The sequence below is a fragment of the Camelina sativa genome, chromosome 5, assembly GCF_000633955.1.
Source record: "Camelina sativa cultivar DH55 chromosome 5, Cs, whole genome shotgun sequence".
In the NCBI taxonomy this organism is placed as follows: domain Eukaryota; kingdom Viridiplantae; phylum Streptophyta; class Magnoliopsida; order Brassicales; family Brassicaceae; genus Camelina; species Camelina sativa.
Genome location: NC_025689.1, coordinates 10,172,660 through 10,191,586, shown reverse-complemented (window position 1 = coordinate 10,191,586; position 18,927 = coordinate 10,172,660). Strand labels below are relative to the sequence as shown.

Below are 18,927 nucleotides of genomic sequence, written 5' to 3'. Positions count from 1 at the left end.
GAGGACCGCCACCAAGGCCAAACAAATGTCCTAAAGAGGACCGCCACCAAGGCCACTCGTCCCGAAGGACCGTCACAAAGACCATCTGTCCCGAAGGACCGTCACAAAGACTATCTGTCCCGAAGGACCGTCTAAACAGGCACTCTGGCTAAACAGCCCGCCACAAAGGCCATGCAATTGGCTAAACAGCCCGCCAAAAATGCCACACAATGGCTAAACAGCCCGCCACGAAGGCCACACACGGCTAAACAGCCCGCCACAAAGGCCACACAATGTCTAAAAAGACCGCCACACACGGGCACACTGACTCGAAAGTCCGCCACTAAGGCCACACAAGCCCCTCCAAGGCTCTCCACCGCTAAAATGGACAAATTCTAATTCCCGTATAACTTTCCATATTTAGTACTTTCCATTTTTGGAAACTTTCCACTTCTGGAAACTTCTATTTCAGGAAACTTTCCTCCAAAAACCCTGCCTCACGGAAACTTTGTACCCCGAGCACCACCTCATCTTGTTACTGAGTCGCACAACCAACCACCCCAAGCGACCGAGTAAACAAGAGAGATGGGCTGGAATACTCCATTCCCGCTCCAGCCACGGATTACAGACAGGACCAGGCTAAACAAGCTCAAGTCACGGCTTGCTTCTCATACCACTTCTTGAACCTTGCCTTCATCTTTGCCTCAGGCTCCAAAGTCTGATCCTCAACACCATCACAGACCCAAAGGACTCTCATCAAAGGAATCTTCTTCTTCCGAAGTTCCTTGATCCTTCTCCCGAGAACCCTCACTGGTCTCGCCTCCAAAGTCATGTTAGGCTGAAGATCCTCCGGAATCTTAGCCAACACCTGCTCACCCTCACGGAGACACTTCCGCAACATAGACACATGGAAAACCTTATGGAATGCACGCATAACCTCAGGTAACTCAAGTCTATATGCCACTGGTCCAACCCGCTCAATCACTCTGAACGGACCCATATACCTCGGACTCAACTTAGTCTCTGAGAATGACCTGTTCGGACCCTGCAACATGGCTATCTTGAGGTACACTCTGTCTCCTACCTGAAACTCAAGATCTCTCCTCCTCCTATCAGCATAACTCCTCTGCCTATCCTGAGCCTCCTTCATGTTCAGCTTGAGAACCCGAATCTTCTCTGAGGTCTCCTGAACAAAACTAGCACCAAACATGCTCCTCTCCCCCACCTGAGTCCAGCATAATGGTGTACGACATGGTCTCCCATACAAAGCCTCATAAGGAGCCATCTTAATACTCCCCTGATAACTGTTGTTGTAAGCAAACTCTACCAGGTTCAGGTGATCTGCCCAATGGCCACCCCAATCCAACACACACATCCTCAGCAAATCCTCCAGCGTCTGGATCGTCCTCTCAGACTGTCCATCTGTCTGGGGATGATAAGCTGTACTCATATGCACCTTAGTGCCCATCTCTGCCTGAAATGCCTTCCAGAACACCGAAGTGAACTTAGAATCCCTATCAGACACAATGCTCGCTGGCACCCCATGCAACCTGACAATCTCCCTCACATACTTCTTAGCCAAGACCGCTGCTCCATCAGTCTTCTTAATGGCCAGAAAATGTGCTGACTTAGTCAACCGGTCCACAATGACCCAAATAGCATCAAAGGTCCGTGACACTGGCAAACCCACCACAAAATCCATGGTAATCATATCCCACATCCACTCAGGAATGGGTAAACTCTTCAGCAACCCGCCAGGAACCTGATGCTCAGCCTTCACTAGCTGACACACATTACACCTCGAAACCCAACTAGCTACATCCTTCTTCATCCCGACCCAGTGATAGTACCTCTTGAGATCACGGTACATCTTAGTCGCTCCTGGATGAATAGAAAACCTGCTCGCATGAGCCTCTCTCAAGATCTCCTGTCTCAACTCCTCATCCTTGGGCACACAAACCCGACCGTGCACCAAGATAGTACCATTAATCTGAGACCTGATAGTCTGAATCCACATCCTTTGAGGCATTCACTAGCCCCAAATCCTTCTCCTGAGCCAACCGCACTCTACTCAAAAGATCTGCTCTATCAACTGCTTCCAAACCCAACGGTTCCTGTGAAACAGCACACAAGCTCAAAGCACTGATCTCCCCTACCAGATACTCCATCTCCTGCTCCTGAGCCGAAGCTACCCTCTTCCGACTCAGAGCGTCTACAACCGTGTTAGCCTTACCAGGGTGACAGGCTATCTCCAAATCATAATCCGCCACAAGCTCCATCCATCGCCTATGTCTCAAATTCAGCTCAGGTTGAGTGAATATATACTTCAGGCTCTTATGATCTGTAAACACATGTACCTTTGCACCATAAAGATATGATCTCCAAATCTTCAGGGCAAAAACTACAGCAGCCATCTCCAAATCATGAGTAGGATAGTTGCCCTCATGCTTCCGGAACTACCGCGAAGCATAGGCAATCACCTTCCCATGCTGCATCAGCACACATCCCAAACCAACTCTAGATGCATCAGTATAAACCACATAGGGTTCTCCCTGCTCAGGCAAAGCAACCACTGGCGTAGTAGTCAACATCTCCTTAAGGCTTTCAAAGCACTCCTCACACTCCTGTGACCAAACGAAAGGAACATCCTTCCCTGTCAACTTAGTCATAGGGCGTGCTCTACTTGCAAAACCCTGCACAAACCTCCTGTAGTAACCTGCCAAACCAAGGAAACTCCTAATCTCAGTGGCATTCTACGGTCTAGGCCAATCTCTGATAGCCTGAATCTTCTTCGGATCTACGGAAACCCCCTCTGCAGAAACAATATGACACAGAAAACCCATCCCACGCTGCCAGAAACTACACTTGCTCAACTTTGCAAACAACTTCTCCTCCCGCAGCTTCTCCAGAACTGCCCTCAAATGCACTGCATGCTCCTCAGGACTCTTAGAATAAACCAGGATATCGTCGATGAAAATGATGACAGACACGTCCAGAAACTTCTGAAACACGCTGTTCATCAATCTCATAAACGCTGCTGGCGCGTTAGTCAACCCGAAAGGCATCACCACAAACTTATAATGCCCATACCTCATCCTGAAAGCAGTCTTCCTCACATCTGCCTCATCTATCGGTATCTGATGATAACCCGACGCCAGATCTACCTTAGAGAACCAAGTAGCACCCCTCAACTGATCCAACAACTCATCAATCCTAGGAAGTGGATACTTGTTTTTCAGAGTGACCCGGTTCAAACCCCTATAATCAATGCACAACCTGAAACTCCCATCCTTCTTCTTCACAAACAGCACCGGCGCTCCCCACGGTGATACACTAGGACGGATGAATCCCTTACTCAACAAATTCTCTAGCTGCTTCTTCAGCTCTGCCATCTCTGCTGGAGCCATCCTGTAAGGAGCCTTGGATAACGACATCATCCCCGGTTCCAGTTCAATGGTAAAAGAATCCGACCAAGATGGTGGTAATCCCTGAGAAGACTGAAACACATCCTCAAACTTCTCCACTACCGGAATACCGCAAACCGTAGACTTCCCCACTAACTCTGGCATAGATATACTAACCAAATAAGCCTCACAGCCCTTCTCGATCACCTTCCCAGCCTGAATGGCCGAGATCACGAGACTCCCCGAAGTCGGTCTAATACCCTGAAACACCAACTTCCCTCCTGGACGCTCAAACTCCACTCTACCCTGATGGCAATACAAATGCACCCAATGCCGATGAAACCAATCCATCCCGAGAATAACATCATATAACTCCACTGGACTGATAAGCAAATCCGCTGGCCATGACTCTTCTATGATCTGAATATCAACCCCTCTAGCTCGTCCAATAACTCTTAGGAACTTGCCTCCCGCAACTCTGACAACTCCTGTACGCTCCCCGGGATCCCCTCTGATTACCGCGCTCTCTGCACACTCTGGAGTAATGAAGCTATGAGAAGCTCCATAATCAAACATACCATGGGACTTAAACCCGCCCACCAACAAAGTCCCTACACAAACCTCATGTGTTGAGAACCTAACACTTTATCACAGGAAAAACATAAAATCTAAACCTACTAAAAATTCACAAAGTTTAAGTACCAGAAATTATACCTGTGATCGCCCCGGCACTGGTTCCACCAGTCTCTACAGTCGTGTAAACCTGTGGCGCCTGCTCAATCTGTGCCACCTGCTGACCTCCAGGCTGCACCTGCTGCAATGCTGCCACTGCTGCCAGCTGCAACTTGGGACAAAAGGGCCTGATGTGCCCTGTCTCCCTACAATGATAACATACCCGAGGCCCTGCCGTCGGAGCACTCCTCTTGGGACAACTAGCAACCTTGTGATCCTTGCTCCCACAACTGAAGCAACTCGCACCACTCGGCCTCTGCGTAGCCTCCCAACTCCTCTTGGTTCCCTGTGCAGGCCTACCGCCCCTGCTCGAACCACCCTGCTGCTGAGCCTTACTAGGCTGAACTGCTGGACCTACCGCCACTGACTGTGCCGGGATGTCCTCCTCAATCTCTGTTGCAGTCTCAACCAGCTCTACACGCGTAGCATAACTCCGCCCTCTNACCGCGCTCTCTGCACACTCTGGAGTAATGAAGCTATGAGAAGCTCCATAATCAAACATACCATGGGACTTAAACCCGCCCACCAACAAAGTCCCTACACAAACCTCATGTGTTGAGAACCTAACACTTTATCACAGGAAAANCATAGCCCGACCCCCATAACATAGAAGTTGACTAAACTCCAAGTCCAGCTCCCGCAGTGACCGCGTCTCCTGAGATAACTGAAGGAACTGCACCTCCAACCAGTCCAATGCCTCCCTAGGAAAATACTTGCGGTTGAACTCCAAGACGAAGTCAGCCCAAGTCATCTCCCGCTGCACTCTCCTACCAGCCACTGATCTCCACAACAACTCAGCATCCCCCCTCAAATGGTTGACCCCAATGTCCACCCAAAACTCCTTAGGACATCTCAGAGTATGGAAGTTACGTTCCACACTCGTCCTCCACGCATCCGAAACAGTAGGATCTGTACCACCTGAAAACTTCTAAGTGAAAAGACCCCTCATATCCTTGAGCATAGACAGATAACGTCCATGAACTCCTGCTTCTGCAGCCACTGGCTGCCGCTCCTCCGCCACCACTTGTGGCACTACCTGAGCCTGAGCCGGTACCACTGGTGGTAAACGCTCCAACACCTGTGCTAGCATAGCCGCAAAGTCAGTACCAGGGACTCCACCCGCTGGGACTCCCACACCCGGGACCCTAGCATCACCGGCCACTGGAGCATCAACACCGCCCCCTCCGGCCACACTCACGGAATCCCCCGGAACACCCTGCGACTTGCCAACACCCTCAGCTGTCACACTCTGATCCTCGGTCTCACTAACCACTGGGACTCTGCCCCTACCACAACCACGTCCGCGTCCACGACCACGACCAGCCAAAGCATCATCTCTAGCCATCTGCACTACCATGAACAGAAGACTAAGCAAACAATTCTATTATAACACATAAACATAAACTCACCGTGGAATCACACAGTCGGCTCGAAGAGAATGTTCTAGGACTCCTTGCCACACACAATTGACTAACTCACATAATCAATCAAGACATGCAATCCTAAACATCACAACAGAAATCTAGTGAACCCAAACCTAGAACCGTAAGGGTTCTNCTAGCAATGTTTCTAATGACCCAACTCTAGCAACCTAGCAATGCCAGACAACATCCAATCGAGTCCCTAGAACATCCTCCTCTTCATTGCCTTGATTCCACGATCACACTTTGCCTTTACCTGCACCACAAACACAAATTGAGATGCATGAGTATTTGATAAACACTCAGTGAGGCAATCCTCCCATCTACTGGGCTATACACACAAGCAATAAGATCTCTACATGCCACAATCAACTATCAATAAAACAAACCAGGCAATACACAAAGCATGCAACATCCATCGTAGCTGAAAGAAGGATGTCGACTGACACCAGATGGTGTCGATCGACACTGACAATCTAGTGTCGACCGACACCTTGCCCGACACTCCAAAAAACCCTAGTTTGTGTCGACCGACACCTCCACATGGTGTCGATCCACACTCGCCAAATTCTCGAGCCGTCCTCGCGTTGGTGTCGACCGACACCGATGCCAAGCAGCGATTTCCTTCGATCAAAAACTCTGAATCTCGCCTCCAGTCTTCTCCAATCCGCTCCATGCATTCCCAGAAGCCAAACCCAGCCAAAGCAGCGACGAAATACCATAGAGAACTCAAAGAAACAACCACATAAGCACCAAATCACATAAAAACTAGAGATCTTAGCTTAGATAAGCCATGGTCATGCACTCACCTCTTTGCAGGAAGATTCGACCAATAGCAACGAATCCAACCTTCCTAGCAAGCTTCTAGATCCTTCCTAGCTTCCAATCTCTCAAGAACAGCCAAGAATCTCTCCAAAAATCACCAAAAAGCTCAAGAACACATTTTTTCCTCTTTTTCTCTCAAAAGCGTTAAACGGCGACAAAAGAACTTCCCAAAACCCTTCTGGTCAAAAAAACACTTAAATATCTCGGTTTAGTGGTTTTCCCTAAACCAAACCAGTCCAAATCGATAATAAAATCGAACTGGTCGAACCAGAAAAACAATGGTGTCGACCGACACCCACTTGGTGTCGATCGACACCCTCGCCCAAAACGCACAATTCTGATCGCAGGTGTTACATAAAATATAATAAAAATCTACAAAAATTTATTTCAAATTTAAGAATATAAAATCTTTTGAGTAGATTTTTTAAGAAATTACTAGATATGTGAAGTGGAATAATTTTCTTGTAAGTAAATTATAAAAACATATCTATTTTACATTTTTAACTAGATCAAGATAGATAAAAGAGATAGATATAAAGAGCTCTATCTTCATTAATATACTTCATTAGTAGATTTTATTCCATATATCTTCATTAATCTTCATTTTCACAGTGATTAATAATATACTTTGATATTTTTACCAACTAAGCTGTATGCTTCTGTTTACTATAAAATGCTAACCTTTTCACATAATTTCTTACAAGTTTGATTTAAACATCAAGAGCTCTCTACTTGTTTTCTCTTAGTCCTCTCGCTTAATCAGTTATCAAAGAAAAAGAAAAATGAAGAGTTCTATGCAGTTTATCTCTATACTCTTCTTCCTAATCCTACTTGTTGTCGGACCAGGTATACAAATCTATCTTCCCACTAGCTCAAAACAAATCTACTGAAATATGTGAATTCTTTTGGTTATACTATTGAATTCTTATAGTTGATATGGTCTTATATAGGTGTGATGAAGATGGTTGAAGGACAACCCCAAATGTGCGAAGCCGAAAGCATCAACTTCACTGGATTTTGCGAGAAATGGAGAACTTGCAAGCGAGTGTGTATGAGCGAAGGTTTCCCTGATGGTAAATGCAAAGGAACCTTTCACAGGAAATGTTACTGCATAAAGTCTTGTGCTATGTAATTCTACCTAAACAAAATATTATACTGTTATAAATATTTTAATTTATTTGTTTAAAAGAAAAAAGCGTAATTTAATTTTAATCCATCACTAAGTCTAAGAGCATCCCCATCAGTTATATTTTGAGGATGTCTTTTATTTTTTAATCATAAAATGAATGAAAATAATGTTTTAATCGGAAATTTCCCTATGCACAGAGTGTTTTAGATAGTAGATACTCACAGACACATAATGTGTCACTTATCTAGTGGTTACGGTTTATTTTGTTTTATTTTTGGTTTTTCTCTTTCTCTTTTGTTCAGTTGCTTCCCTCTCTCTCTTTCGATTTACCAAAATCGATGAAAACAAAACAATCAATTTTCTGATTGGTTTCCAAATAAAAACAAACAATTGACTCATGTTCGTGTAAATTTGATTGTTTGATTGCTTCCGTTTTAACTGGGTTCGTGTAAATTTGATTTTTTTTTTCTACATCTTGTTCGACTTGTTGACTGATTCAATTTATTCTGGGTTTGTGTAAAAATTGTGTCTTTTTTTTTTTTTTTGGGTCCACTGTAAAAATTGTGTCTTTCGTCTACGTTGTGGTGTAATTGATGAATTGAATGCTTATGTCGAGAGGGTTGGTATTCATGGGGAACTAAATTGCCACAAAAGTGTCTCCATGTTAAATAGATCACAAGTAGATGTCGTTGTTAGGTGTAAGCCGTTTTGTTCTTTCTTTGTTTTCATATGCCTATTATCCATATATTGATTTTCAACCTTTCTTTGTATTTGTCTTACTTGCTCCTTTTTGTAGTTTAGGTGTAATTGATTAACGAAGTGACCAGTTAGAGGAGTAATCAGAGTCTATAAATGTAAAATGCTTGTGGAACTTAAGTACATTTATATGATTACTATTTGTCGCTGTAAAGTATGAAATATTTTGCTTTAGCTAGTATTTGTGGAACTTTTGTAAGAAGCTGTTAATGCCGGTTGTCTTGTCAGAATTATAGAGTTCTGGTGAGATTGTTTCCCGTGTGTCCGATGTTAAGATTGTGAATCCGGGTGCAGTCGTTTCAATGAGTTGGTGTTCAATCACCGATCACGTACTTAAAATATTACTTTTCACGTTATGGGTTCTAGAAAAATATTGCGTGTCCTTCCATTTGACCGGATAAGGTCTAAGTAACAGTATTATGTCCATGTCCGTTACTTCCACGTCTCTGCCTCTGGTCAAATACGCAAGGCGCTCGCCTTCTCTATAAATACAATGAAAATTTTCAGCATCAACTTAAAATCTTCAATCTCAAAGCTCATCTTCAAATTTTGACACAGCCCCCAAGAAAGAAAGAAAAAAAAAAATTTGTTAGCTCGACCACCCATAATTAACTCTTTTGTCTTATCAAAACTCTTATAATAGGTATTTCTATCTATTACAACAAATGGATGGAGGCTTGGGAACAATGTTAATGAAGGTGGCCTTATTTGCTCTGGTTCAAGCTTTGGTGTATCTCATCCTCTCAAAATCGTCCACTGTTTAAACAGGGTCTAAATGGGTAGATCCGTTTAAACCCACGGTGTAACGGGGCTTGATCTAAAGTAAACGGGTAGCCGTTAAAAGAAATGATAACTTTATTTTACCAAAACACTGCCATTTATGACTAGGGTTTTCAAAACATCTATCTTCTCCGAATCTCTCGCTGCAAATGCCTCTGAACTTCAACGTCTTCTCCTCTAATAAACTCACCAACACTCTGCTTCAGCCTCCGAGCCTCTTTGTCTCTTCCTCCATTATCGCCGTTTTGATTCTTAAAGTTTGGCACATAGCCACCGTAGGGATACAATTAGGAGGCTGTGTGAAAGTGAGTTGGCTGGTGATGCTGGTGGCTGGTGAAGAAAAAAAGGAGGTGATCGACGGTGTAAAGTTTACAAGCTAGCTCCGGCCAATCACTAGGTTTTTTAGTTTACTCTTTGTTAATCTAATTAATTTTTTACAAAAATCAATTTAATCAATTAATTAAAGATAAAGTTAAATACCAAATATATTGTGAATTTGACTAAAAAAAGAGGGGAAATTGATTTAAAAAGACATTTTTTCTTCAATTTGTGCCATTATGCTTTTTTTTTTTTTGAAGTTTGGTAGAATAGGTTTTAGAATACAGAAAAATTTCAATTATACCCTTAATAACTCAATTATACCCTTAATAACTCAATTAAACTCTTAATTGTATAAAAAACCAAAATTTCCTTTTTCTGTATTTCTTCTTTTTTGTATACTTCCTAAATTTAATCAAAAAAATACTTTTTTCTTAATCTATTTCCTCATTTTTTTTACAAAATCTAGACATTATTCGCCTACCAAAAATAAAAAATCTCGACATTACTCTCTCTCTCTCTCAGGAGATATCGACACCCTTTTGTAAACCACCGGCGAGAATCGACGACTCCGGTAGCTTCTCCCACCGGCGAGAATCGACGACTCCGGTAGCTTCTCCCACAAGCGTAGGAAAATGTTGAAAAACCTTTAACAAAATCGATTCAAAATGTTTAATGTTTTCAGAACACGTTTTCTAAACATGTTAGAACGTAATCTTAAGAATATATATGATTAGCATAATTTCGGGATTACGTAAATATTTTGTTTCCTTAAATTTCGGATTCAGTTTCTAAATTATGGAGAACATAGAGTAAAGTGTAGAATTAGTGTTCTAATTTTCGCAGGACACATGATAAAATGTAGATTTCATATTCTGACTTCAGTAGAATATGTATAAAGTGAAGAAAACAAATTCTAAAATTTGTAGAATATAGAGTTATGTGTAGAATATATATTCTAATTTCTGTAGAACACATACAAAATCCGACTTCTAAAAGTTTTAGAAGATATATTGATTCTAAAGTTTTCAGAACAAGTAGAGTGCGAAGAATTTGTAATCTACATTATTTAGAACATGTATAGTATGTAGAATTTATAATCTAATATCTTCAGAATATATACAATTAGTAGAAAATGTATTCTAAATGTTGCAGAATATTTTTTTTTCAATGTTAAAACACCAATTTTTCATCAAAAACACCTAATGGCAACCTATTTCTTATTTCTAGAATTTGTTTTTAGGTGACAGAAATTTTAAAATTGCTTAAAAATTAGTTTCATTTTTTTAAAGGGTAATTTAGGCATAATGACAAATTTAGCGTAGAAGGCATAATGGGACAAATTGAAGAAAAAATGTCCTTTTAAATCAAATTCCCCAAAAAAAGATTACAAGGAATCAATGAGATAAGGTAAGAATTTTATTTTTTTAACAAAACAAGGTAAGAGATTTTAAAACAGTTATTAGTATTAAAAGAAAAAATTGCTTGCTTGTGGAAAAAAAAAATGCTTAAACGGGCCTTACGGGTTAGTGTAAGTTTTACTGGTTTAAACGGATTCGGGTTCAAACGGGTTCGGGTTTAAATGGGTATAAAACGTTTCTGCTAAACGGGTAAGGGTTTAAACGGGCAGGATTTAAACGGGCCGGGTCCGCCCATATTAACATCACTACACATAAGTTAATAAGTAAAAGAAAAAGTTTTAGGTACATGGAATTTCATTATAAATTTTTGGTTGAAAAGTTTTATAATATAAATAAAATATTATATATATATTTATATATTTATATATTTATATGTTACTTGTGGATAAGGTTTTAAATATAACTAGATTTTAATCGGTGATACAAGGAAAATAATTTTTTTAATAATTATTAAGAAAATATGTATGTTGTGATTTTTGTGTTTTATTTTATTATCTTTTGATTAATATTTAGATTTTATAATTTTTGATAGATTGCATTTTTTGTTTTTCGTACCGATTAGGATTGGCTTAACATCTCTTGTTACCTTATTTAATATGAAAGATAACTCCAAGGTTGGTTGTCCAAACCGAAAGGTAAAAGTTTACAAAAAAAATTTCAGAAATTAAAGGTCTCGAAGAACGAATAAGACAATCCAGATGTCAAGGATTTAATTATGTAAATCTTACAAAAAGATATTATTTTGCCAAATGTGCTTCTGATTAAGAATATGAGGATATGATAAATATTTATAAACATATTTTAATACTATCTATATTACAATTTTAATTATAAAATATAATAAAAATCTACAAAACTTTATTTTAAATTTAAGAATATAAAATCTTTTGAGTAGATTTTTTAAGAAATTACTAGATATGTGAAGTGGAATAATTTTCTTGTAAGTAAACTATAAAAAAATTTCTTGTAAGTAAATTATAAAAACATATCTATTTTACATTTTTTACTAGATCAAGATAGATAAAAGAGATAGATATAAAGAGCTCTATCTTCATTAATATACTTCATCAGTAGAAATTATTCCATATATCTTCATTAATCTTCATTTTCACAGTGATTAATAATATACTTTGATATTTTTACCAATTAAGCTGTATGCTTCTGTTTACTATAAAATGCTAATCTTTACACATAATTTCTTACAAGTTTGATTTAAACATCAAGAGCTCTTTACTTGTTTTATCTTAGTTCTCTCGCTTAATCAGTTATCAAAGAAAAAGAAAAATAAAGAGTTCTATGCAGTTTATCTCTACACTCTTCTTCCTAATCCTACTTGTTGTCGGACCAGGTATACAAATCTATCTTCCCACTAGCTCTAAACAAATCTACTGAAATATATGAATTCTTTTGGTTATACTATTGAATTCTTATTGTTGATATGGTCTTATATAGGTGTGATGAAGATGGTTGAAGGACAACCCCAAATGTGCAAAACCAAAAGCATCAACTTCACTGGATTTTGCGAGAAATGGAAAACTTGCAGGCGAGTGTGTATGAGTGAAGGTTTCCCTGATGATAAATGCACAGGATTCGTTGACAGGAAATGTTACTGCTTGAAGCCTTGTGCTATGTAATTCTACCTAAACAAAATATTATACTGTTATAAATATTTTAATTTATTTGTTCAAAAGAAAAAAGAGTAATTTAATTTTAATCCATCACTAAGTCTAAAAGCATCCCTATCAGTTATATTTTGAGGATGTCTTTTATTTTTTAATAATAAAATGAATGAAAATAATGTTTTAATCGGAAATTTCCCTATGCACAGAGTGTTTTAGATAGTAGATACTCACATACACGGGTCACTTATTTATTTTTTATTTTTTTGAACAAAATGTAAAATTTATCTAGTGGTTACAGTTTATTTTGTTTTATTTTTGGTTTTTCTCTTTCTCTTTTGTTCAGTTGCTTCCCTCTCTCTCTTTCGATTTACCAAAATCGACGAAAACAAAACAATTCAATTTTCTGATTGGTTTCCAAATAATAACAAACAATTGACTCATGTTCGTGTAAATTTGATTGTTTGATTGCTTCCGTTTTAACTGGGTTCGTCTAAATTTGATTTTTTTTTTCTACATCTTGTTCGACTTGTTGACTTGAATGATTCAATTTATTCTGGGTTTGTGTAAAAATTGTGTCTTTCGTCTACGCTGTGGTGTATTTGATGAATTGAATGCTTATGTGGAGAGGGTTGGTATTCATGGGGAACTAAATTGCCACAAAAGTGTCTCCATGTTAATTAGATCACAAGGAGATGTCGTTGTTAGGTGTAAGCCGTTTTGTTCTTTCTTTGTTTTCATATCCATATATTGATTTTCAACCTTTCTTCGAATTTGTCTTACTTGCTCCTTTTTGTAGTTTAGGTGTAATTGATTAATGTTCAAGCCATTAATTAGTGAAACCAATGAGCCAAAGAATTGAAATTGATGATGAAAAGTATCATAGGTTTTTAACCCTCTCTCATACATTTACCATTGAGTTTGTTGTTCAGTGGTGTCTAAGGTCAAGAAGATCATGGTAAGTCGATTAATTTGTTAGATTTCTAGATTTAGGTAATTGACAATAACTAAGATCAGATTTAGTGTGGCTTTCTTGGATTTGATTGTGATTGTGATGTGTGTGTTATGTGTGTGTAGGAGCAAGTGATTAAAGTAAAAGAAACTGAGATATCACCTATAACTCAGTTTTCTTCATGGGTTTGGAGTGGGTCTCGTTACTCTTTTCCATAACTTGACCTTGATTTTTAGCAGCAATAACTTACCCAAATATGGTTGTGTTGAGTATGTATTAGCTGGTTGATGGTTCAACAATGTATGTAGTGATTGTGGTGAGGATGAGAGACAGAATTGATAGAATCGAATTGAGAATATTGGATTTCTCTTTATGTGAGAAAATGGTGTAATTATTTTTTGTTTTTGTTGCAGAAAAACATGTTTATCCAGCAGTTCCAGGTCACTGTCCATGAGAAGCAAAGTGATTGGTGCGATCCATCTCTTTTGACAACCACAAAGCCTGTGTGTTTCCAATAAAACAAGTTCAGGTACATGTTTCTTAGAGATGTTTAATATCTTATATTTTCCCTAGTTATCATTTGAAAGTTGAGTTTAGGCAGTCACCGGAGCACTCATTGCTAATTCATTGAAAAAGGAATGCAGCTGCAAAGGTGATCTCAGACTTGTTCATAAAGCGTTATCGGAGACATCTTTGACGTTTGGAGTGCAGCTGCAAAGGTTTAGTACAAAGAGAACAAGAACCTGTGAATTTGCATATCGTTATTTGATGCTCTCACCTCACATGTATGATTAGAAATACAGCTATGTATTTGATGCAAAGACTCGTTACCTCATTTGGATTAGTGAAGCAGGTTTGTTTGTTTGATTGTTTGAGGTGATTTTTTATACTTAAAACATTTTTAATAAAAAATTATATAACACACCCATATTTAAGGATGACTAATGGGAGGAGAAAAAATAAAAACAAGGGAGTGAAAATCTAAGCTTAGATTAGTATTATTTTTAATATTATTAAAACTTAGAGCCACTCATTTGAGTATTACTGATGGGCATGCCCAATATTGATAAACATAATTTAATACTTATCTATATTAAAATTTTAATTTTAAAATATAAGAAAAAACTACAAAAATTTATTTCAAATTTTAAAAAATAAAATCTTTTGAGTAAATTTTTTAAGAAATTACCAGATATGTGAAGTGGAATAATTTTCTTGTAAGTAAATTATAAAAACATATCTATTTTACATGTTTACTAGATCAAGATAGATATAAAGAGCTCTATCTTCATTAGTATACTTCATTTGTAGCTTTTTTTCCATATATCTTCATTAATCTTCATTTTCACATTGATAAATAATATACTTTGATATTTTTACCAACTAAGCTTCATGCTTCTGTTTACTATAAAATGTGAACCTTTTTCACATAATTTCTTACAAGTTTGATTTAAACATCAAGAGCTCTTTACTTGTTTTCTCTTAATTCTCTCGCTTAATCAGTTATCAAAGAAAAAGAAAAATGAAGAGCTCTATGCAGTTTATCTCTACACTCTTCTTCCTGATCCTACTTGTTCTCGGACCAGGTATACTAATCTATCTTCCCACTAGCTCTAAACAAATCTACTGAAATATATGGATTCTTTTGGTTATACTATTGAATTCTTATTGTTGATATGGTCTTATATAGGTGTGATAAAGATGGTTGAAGGACAACCCCAAATGTGCGAAGCCCAAAGCCTCAACTACCGCGGATTTTGCGTGAGCTGGAGGATTTGCAAGCGAGTATGTATGAGCGAAGGTTTCCCTGATGGTCAATGCAAAGGAGAAGATTTCTTTGACAACAAAAAATGTATGTGCATGAAGCCTTGTGCTATGTAATTCTACCTAAACAAAATATTAAATAGTTATAAATATTTTAATTTATTTGTTTTAAAAAAAAAGTAATTTAATTTTAATCTATCACTAAGTCTAAGAGTCTAAGATATCTATACATGTACTCAAAACTAGCTCTATTTTACAATATATGGCTACTAAGCTTTGTTCGATAAATTTGACTCTTTTATATTTTTTAATTATTAAATATTCTAATAGAATTAAACAAGTGTTGATATTTTATTGATAAATTGACACGTGTCACAAGATTGTTAATGAGTAACTTTGAAACAAAGCTTAGTATAATAAGATAAGCTGATAAATATTACTGATAAGTTATATAATATAGATAAAATGTTAAAAATTATATACTTGTGGATTTAGTTTTTAATATAATATACTACTTGTGGTTGTGGATATGATTAATGTTGATAAACATATTTTAATATTTTACTACTCCCTCTGTTTCACAAAGAGTGTCATTTTGACATAATGCACACAAATTAAGAAAATTATCTAAATTTCTATTTTACCCTTTATAAATGCACTAAAATTTTTCTCTTTCTAATTAATTAGCTCAAATTATAGGGATAAAAAAAAGAATTTGATCTTTAAAACTGCATTGAAAACATAAAATGACACTCTTTTTGTAACAAAGAAGATGTGTCAAAATGACACTCTTTGTGAAACGGAGGGAGTATATTATAATTTTAGAATATACTAAAAATCTACAAAATTTCATTTAAAAATTAAGAATATAAAATCTTTTGAGTAAAATTTGTAAAAAAATACTATAAGTGGTGTGGAAAATTTTTATTCTAGATAAATAAAAAAACATATCTATTTTGCAAACTTTACTAGATCAAGAGATAAATATATAGAAAACAATCTAGCACATATATATATATATATATGAAACAATCGACCCTTTTTCTTATATATATATATATATATATATATATATCATAATTAAGCGTCCCATAATACTTAATTAAACCCACGAGACCACAAATCATCATTGAACCAATAACAACCAATATGCAAAGCGGAAACATACCAACTATACAACATTCCTAACATTTGTAACCAACAACCTAGCATTCTAGCCGGTGTTAATCTCTGCAGCTTAATGACCGAACTATGTGGTGTCCAGTCAATTACCAGAGCTTTCTTGTTCGATCTCTCGATCCCTCATGGCCACATCATTCGAAACATGATCGAACAGAAGCTCAACGATTACATCTCCCAGTACAAGAAACAGGGTATTTCCGACTATAGTTGGCGACTAATACCATAGTCGGTAAATTTAGCGACTATTTCGCTACTATCTGGCGACTGTTTGGTGACAAATACAACGTAGTCGTTTATTAGTCGCTAATTTGCAACAAAAAATATTTGTCGCTAAATGGCAACTAAATAGCGATGAAATAAGGAAGTTGTGAATATTGTCCCCTAATAGTCACCAAATTAGCGACTAATACAATAGTCCTTAAAATAGTCATAAATTTAGCGACTAAATTGCGACACTTTCGGTGGGTTGGAATTTTGTAGCAATGCGGTCGCTAAAAGTTGGTTTAAAACACGTTTTTCTCATTCCGGGTTAGGTGTACATGTTTTTAGTGACTACGTGATATAGTCACTTTTTTGTCGCTAAATATGCCTATATAAACTCAGCTCACGAGTTTTTCTCCTCATTCACATAAACACAAAGCAACACTAAAAAAACATGGTCATAGAGATTTATAATAATGTCATGAAGTTACAATTATAGTAATTTCCGGGAGTGGATGTACAAGAGGATCGATGAGGTGACGGAAAAATTTTCAGAAGAGTTCAGAGCCGGGATGGAGCAGTTCATGCAATTTGCAAATAGTTAGCCATTTGCACAAGAAAACGGGGTAAGTTTTTTTTGCCCTTGTAGTAACTGCAAAAACGGGAAGCGTTTTCTGGGGATGAAAATTTGGAATCATCTTTTTAGTTATGGGTTTATGCCAGATTATTATGTCTGGTATAAGCATGGGGAAAAAATTAATATGGATATAGGAACGAGTACTGCTGATCCGACATTTATTAATGGGAGTGAGAAAGTAGGTAATGTAGTAGAAGATAGATATGTGGATATGGTGAATGATGCATTTCCTTCTAATGTGAGTTTTGATGATAACTATCAATGGGATGGGGGTTATCAGAATGTAAAAGAACCCGTACTTAACCAGTCAAAAAATTCTATGACTTGTTAGAAAGTGCAAAAAATCCAATATATGATGGTTGTCGTGAAGGTCACTCACAATTATCCTTAGCTGCTAGAGTCATGCGAAATAAGGCAAATTATAATATGAGTGAAAAGTTAGTAGATTCAGTATGTGAAATGTTGAGTGATTATTTACCAGAAGGAAACTAGGCTACGGGTTCTCATTACGAGACAGAGAAATTGATGCGCAATTTAGGACTCACATATCATACAATTGATGTTTGTATAAACAATTGTATGTTATTCTAGAAAGATGACAAAAAAAGAAGAAAAATGTTTGTTTTGTGGTGCACCAAGATGGAAGCCTAAGAATGACCAATGCAGAATAAAAGCACCATATAGTTGTATATGGTACTTACCTATTGCTGATAAACTGAAGAGAATGTATCAGAGTCACAAGACTGCAGCAGCAATGTGATGGCATGCCGAGCACCAAGCAAATGTGGGAGAAATGAGTCATCCTTCTGATGCAGCGGAGTGGAAGTATTTTCAAGAATAAAATCCTCAATTTGCTAAAGAACCTTGTAACGTGTATCTGGGATTGTTTACTGATGGTTTCAATCCATTTGGGATGTCTCATCACCATTCGTTATGGCTTGTGATATAGACACCATATAATCTAACCTTTCGTATGTGCATGGATACAAAGTACTTGTTTCTTACAATTTTGATATCTTTCTCTGGCAGGTGACAAATGTAAGTAAAGAAGACTGTATGCTAAGTTCTTCAGTCGAAGAAAAATATTTGTATGAATGCTATAGACGTATAATTACATTGAACTACCACCTAGAATAGCATGTTTTGGAATGCATTATCTAACTCTAGACTTATCAGAAGTGGCTTAAGAACTTATAAGAAGAAGATTTTCAGATTGAACTTACTGTATGTGCATAGCAACGTAAGTACCTCACGTTCTCTCTAGATTTTTCTACTAGGTGTTTCAGTTCAAGTGATTTACCATTTCAGAAATAAATCGACGATTGTTCAATTTCTATTTTTATATGATTTTTTTACTGCAACCTCAAGGACAATCGACAAATTGTGTAAATAGGAAACGATCAGGGATATAAAAACCTAGTAAAGGTTAAAATCCCTTCTCTATATGTATCTTAGATTGATTTATTTTCGTAAAAAAGAAAGGTACTTTGCAATAAATAAGAAAAAGGTTCATGTAGTGATGATACTGAGTTCCTGTACAGTGTTACAGAGAAGAAACATATTGAGAAAACTCTTCAGTCTTGTTGTTTGCAAAAAAGTTTGGCACAGAGTTGGGAGCAGCGGATAGATTCTTACAAGATATAAAACTTAATGTTCCTTGTAGTGTATTTTTTCAGGAACCTGACCAACCTGTAAAGAGGAAAACAACGTGATACGGTATGCAGAGTACGTTAAACGGTTCAATGCATCAAAGACTGTTACCGAGATCCCCTTAAATCAAAACAAAGATAAAAAATTGGTTCGAGAA

The 18,927-nt window shown here is 37.4% G+C and overlaps 3 protein-coding genes and 1 long non-coding RNA gene across 10 annotated transcripts; all 4 read left to right on the top strand.

Moving 5' to 3' along the window:
* On the top strand, window positions 7,092-7,493 carry LOC109133034 (putative defensin-like protein 9). The gene is made up of 2 exons (XM_019245566.1): window positions 7,092-7,207; window positions 7,312-7,493. The coding sequence occupies exons 1-2, from the start codon at window positions 7,144-7,146 to the stop codon at window positions 7,491-7,493; spliced, it is 246 nt and encodes an 81-aa protein (XP_019101111.1). The 5' UTR covers window positions 7,092-7,143.
* Window positions 8,781-10,103, top strand: LOC104786413. Its single transcript, XR_767486.1, has 2 exons — window positions 8,781-9,423; window positions 9,870-10,103. It is a non-coding gene; the product is annotated as an uncharacterized LOC104786413 (long non-coding RNA).
* LOC109132835 (putative defensin-like protein 9) lies at window positions 11,362-12,461 on the top strand. The gene is made up of 3 exons (XM_019245261.1): window positions 11,362-11,400; window positions 12,014-12,113; window positions 12,218-12,461. Exons 1-3 carry the CDS (start codon window positions 11,362-11,364, stop codon window positions 12,397-12,399), a joined length of 321 nt encoding a protein of 106 aa, XP_019100806.1. The 3' UTR covers window positions 12,400-12,461.
* On the top strand, window positions 12,782-15,341 carry LOC104786411 (putative defensin-like protein 9). 7 transcript variants are annotated; one of them, XM_019245831.1, is made up of 5 exons: window positions 12,782-12,871; window positions 13,750-13,865; window positions 13,973-14,189; window positions 14,840-14,922; window positions 15,027-15,341. In XM_019245831.1, the coding sequence occupies exons 4-5, from the start codon at window positions 14,859-14,861 to the stop codon at window positions 15,215-15,217; spliced, it is 255 nt and encodes an 84-aa protein (XP_019101376.1). In that variant the 5' UTR covers window positions 12,782-12,871; window positions 13,750-13,865; window positions 13,973-14,189; window positions 14,840-14,858; the 3' UTR covers window positions 15,218-15,341. The 7 variants fall into 7 exon arrangements, with proteins under 7 accessions (XP_019101376.1, XP_019101375.1, XP_019101372.1 ...); XM_019245830.1 differs by having other exon boundaries at window positions 12,782-13,094; XM_019245827.1 differs by having other exon boundaries at window positions 12,782-13,094; window positions 13,462-13,865.

Coding starts and splice junctions, on each gene's coding strand:
- LOC109133034 (XM_019245566.1), top strand. CDS start 7,144: ATGAAGAGTTCTATGCAGTTTATCTCTATACTCTTCTTCCTAATCCTA. Junction 7,208..7,311: donor CCTACTTGTTGTCGGACCAG/GTATACAAATCT, acceptor GGTCTTATATAG/GTGTGATGAAGATGGTTGAA.
- LOC109132835 (XM_019245261.1), top strand. CDS start 11,362: ATGAAAGATAACTCCAAGGTTGGTTGTCCAAACCGAAAG. Junction 11,401..12,013: donor TTGGTTGTCCAAACCGAAAG/GTAAAAGTTTAC, acceptor GTTTTATCTTAG/TTCTCTCGCTTAATCAGTTA. Junction 12,114..12,217: donor CCTACTTGTTGTCGGACCAG/GTATACAAATCT, acceptor GGTCTTATATAG/GTGTGATGAAGATGGTTGAA.
- LOC104786411 (XM_019245831.1), top strand. CDS start 14,859: ATGAAGAGCTCTATGCAGTTTATCTCTACACTCTTCTTCCTGATCCTA. Junction 14,923..15,026: donor CCTACTTGTTCTCGGACCAG/GTATACTAATCT, acceptor GGTCTTATATAG/GTGTGATAAAGATGGTTGAA.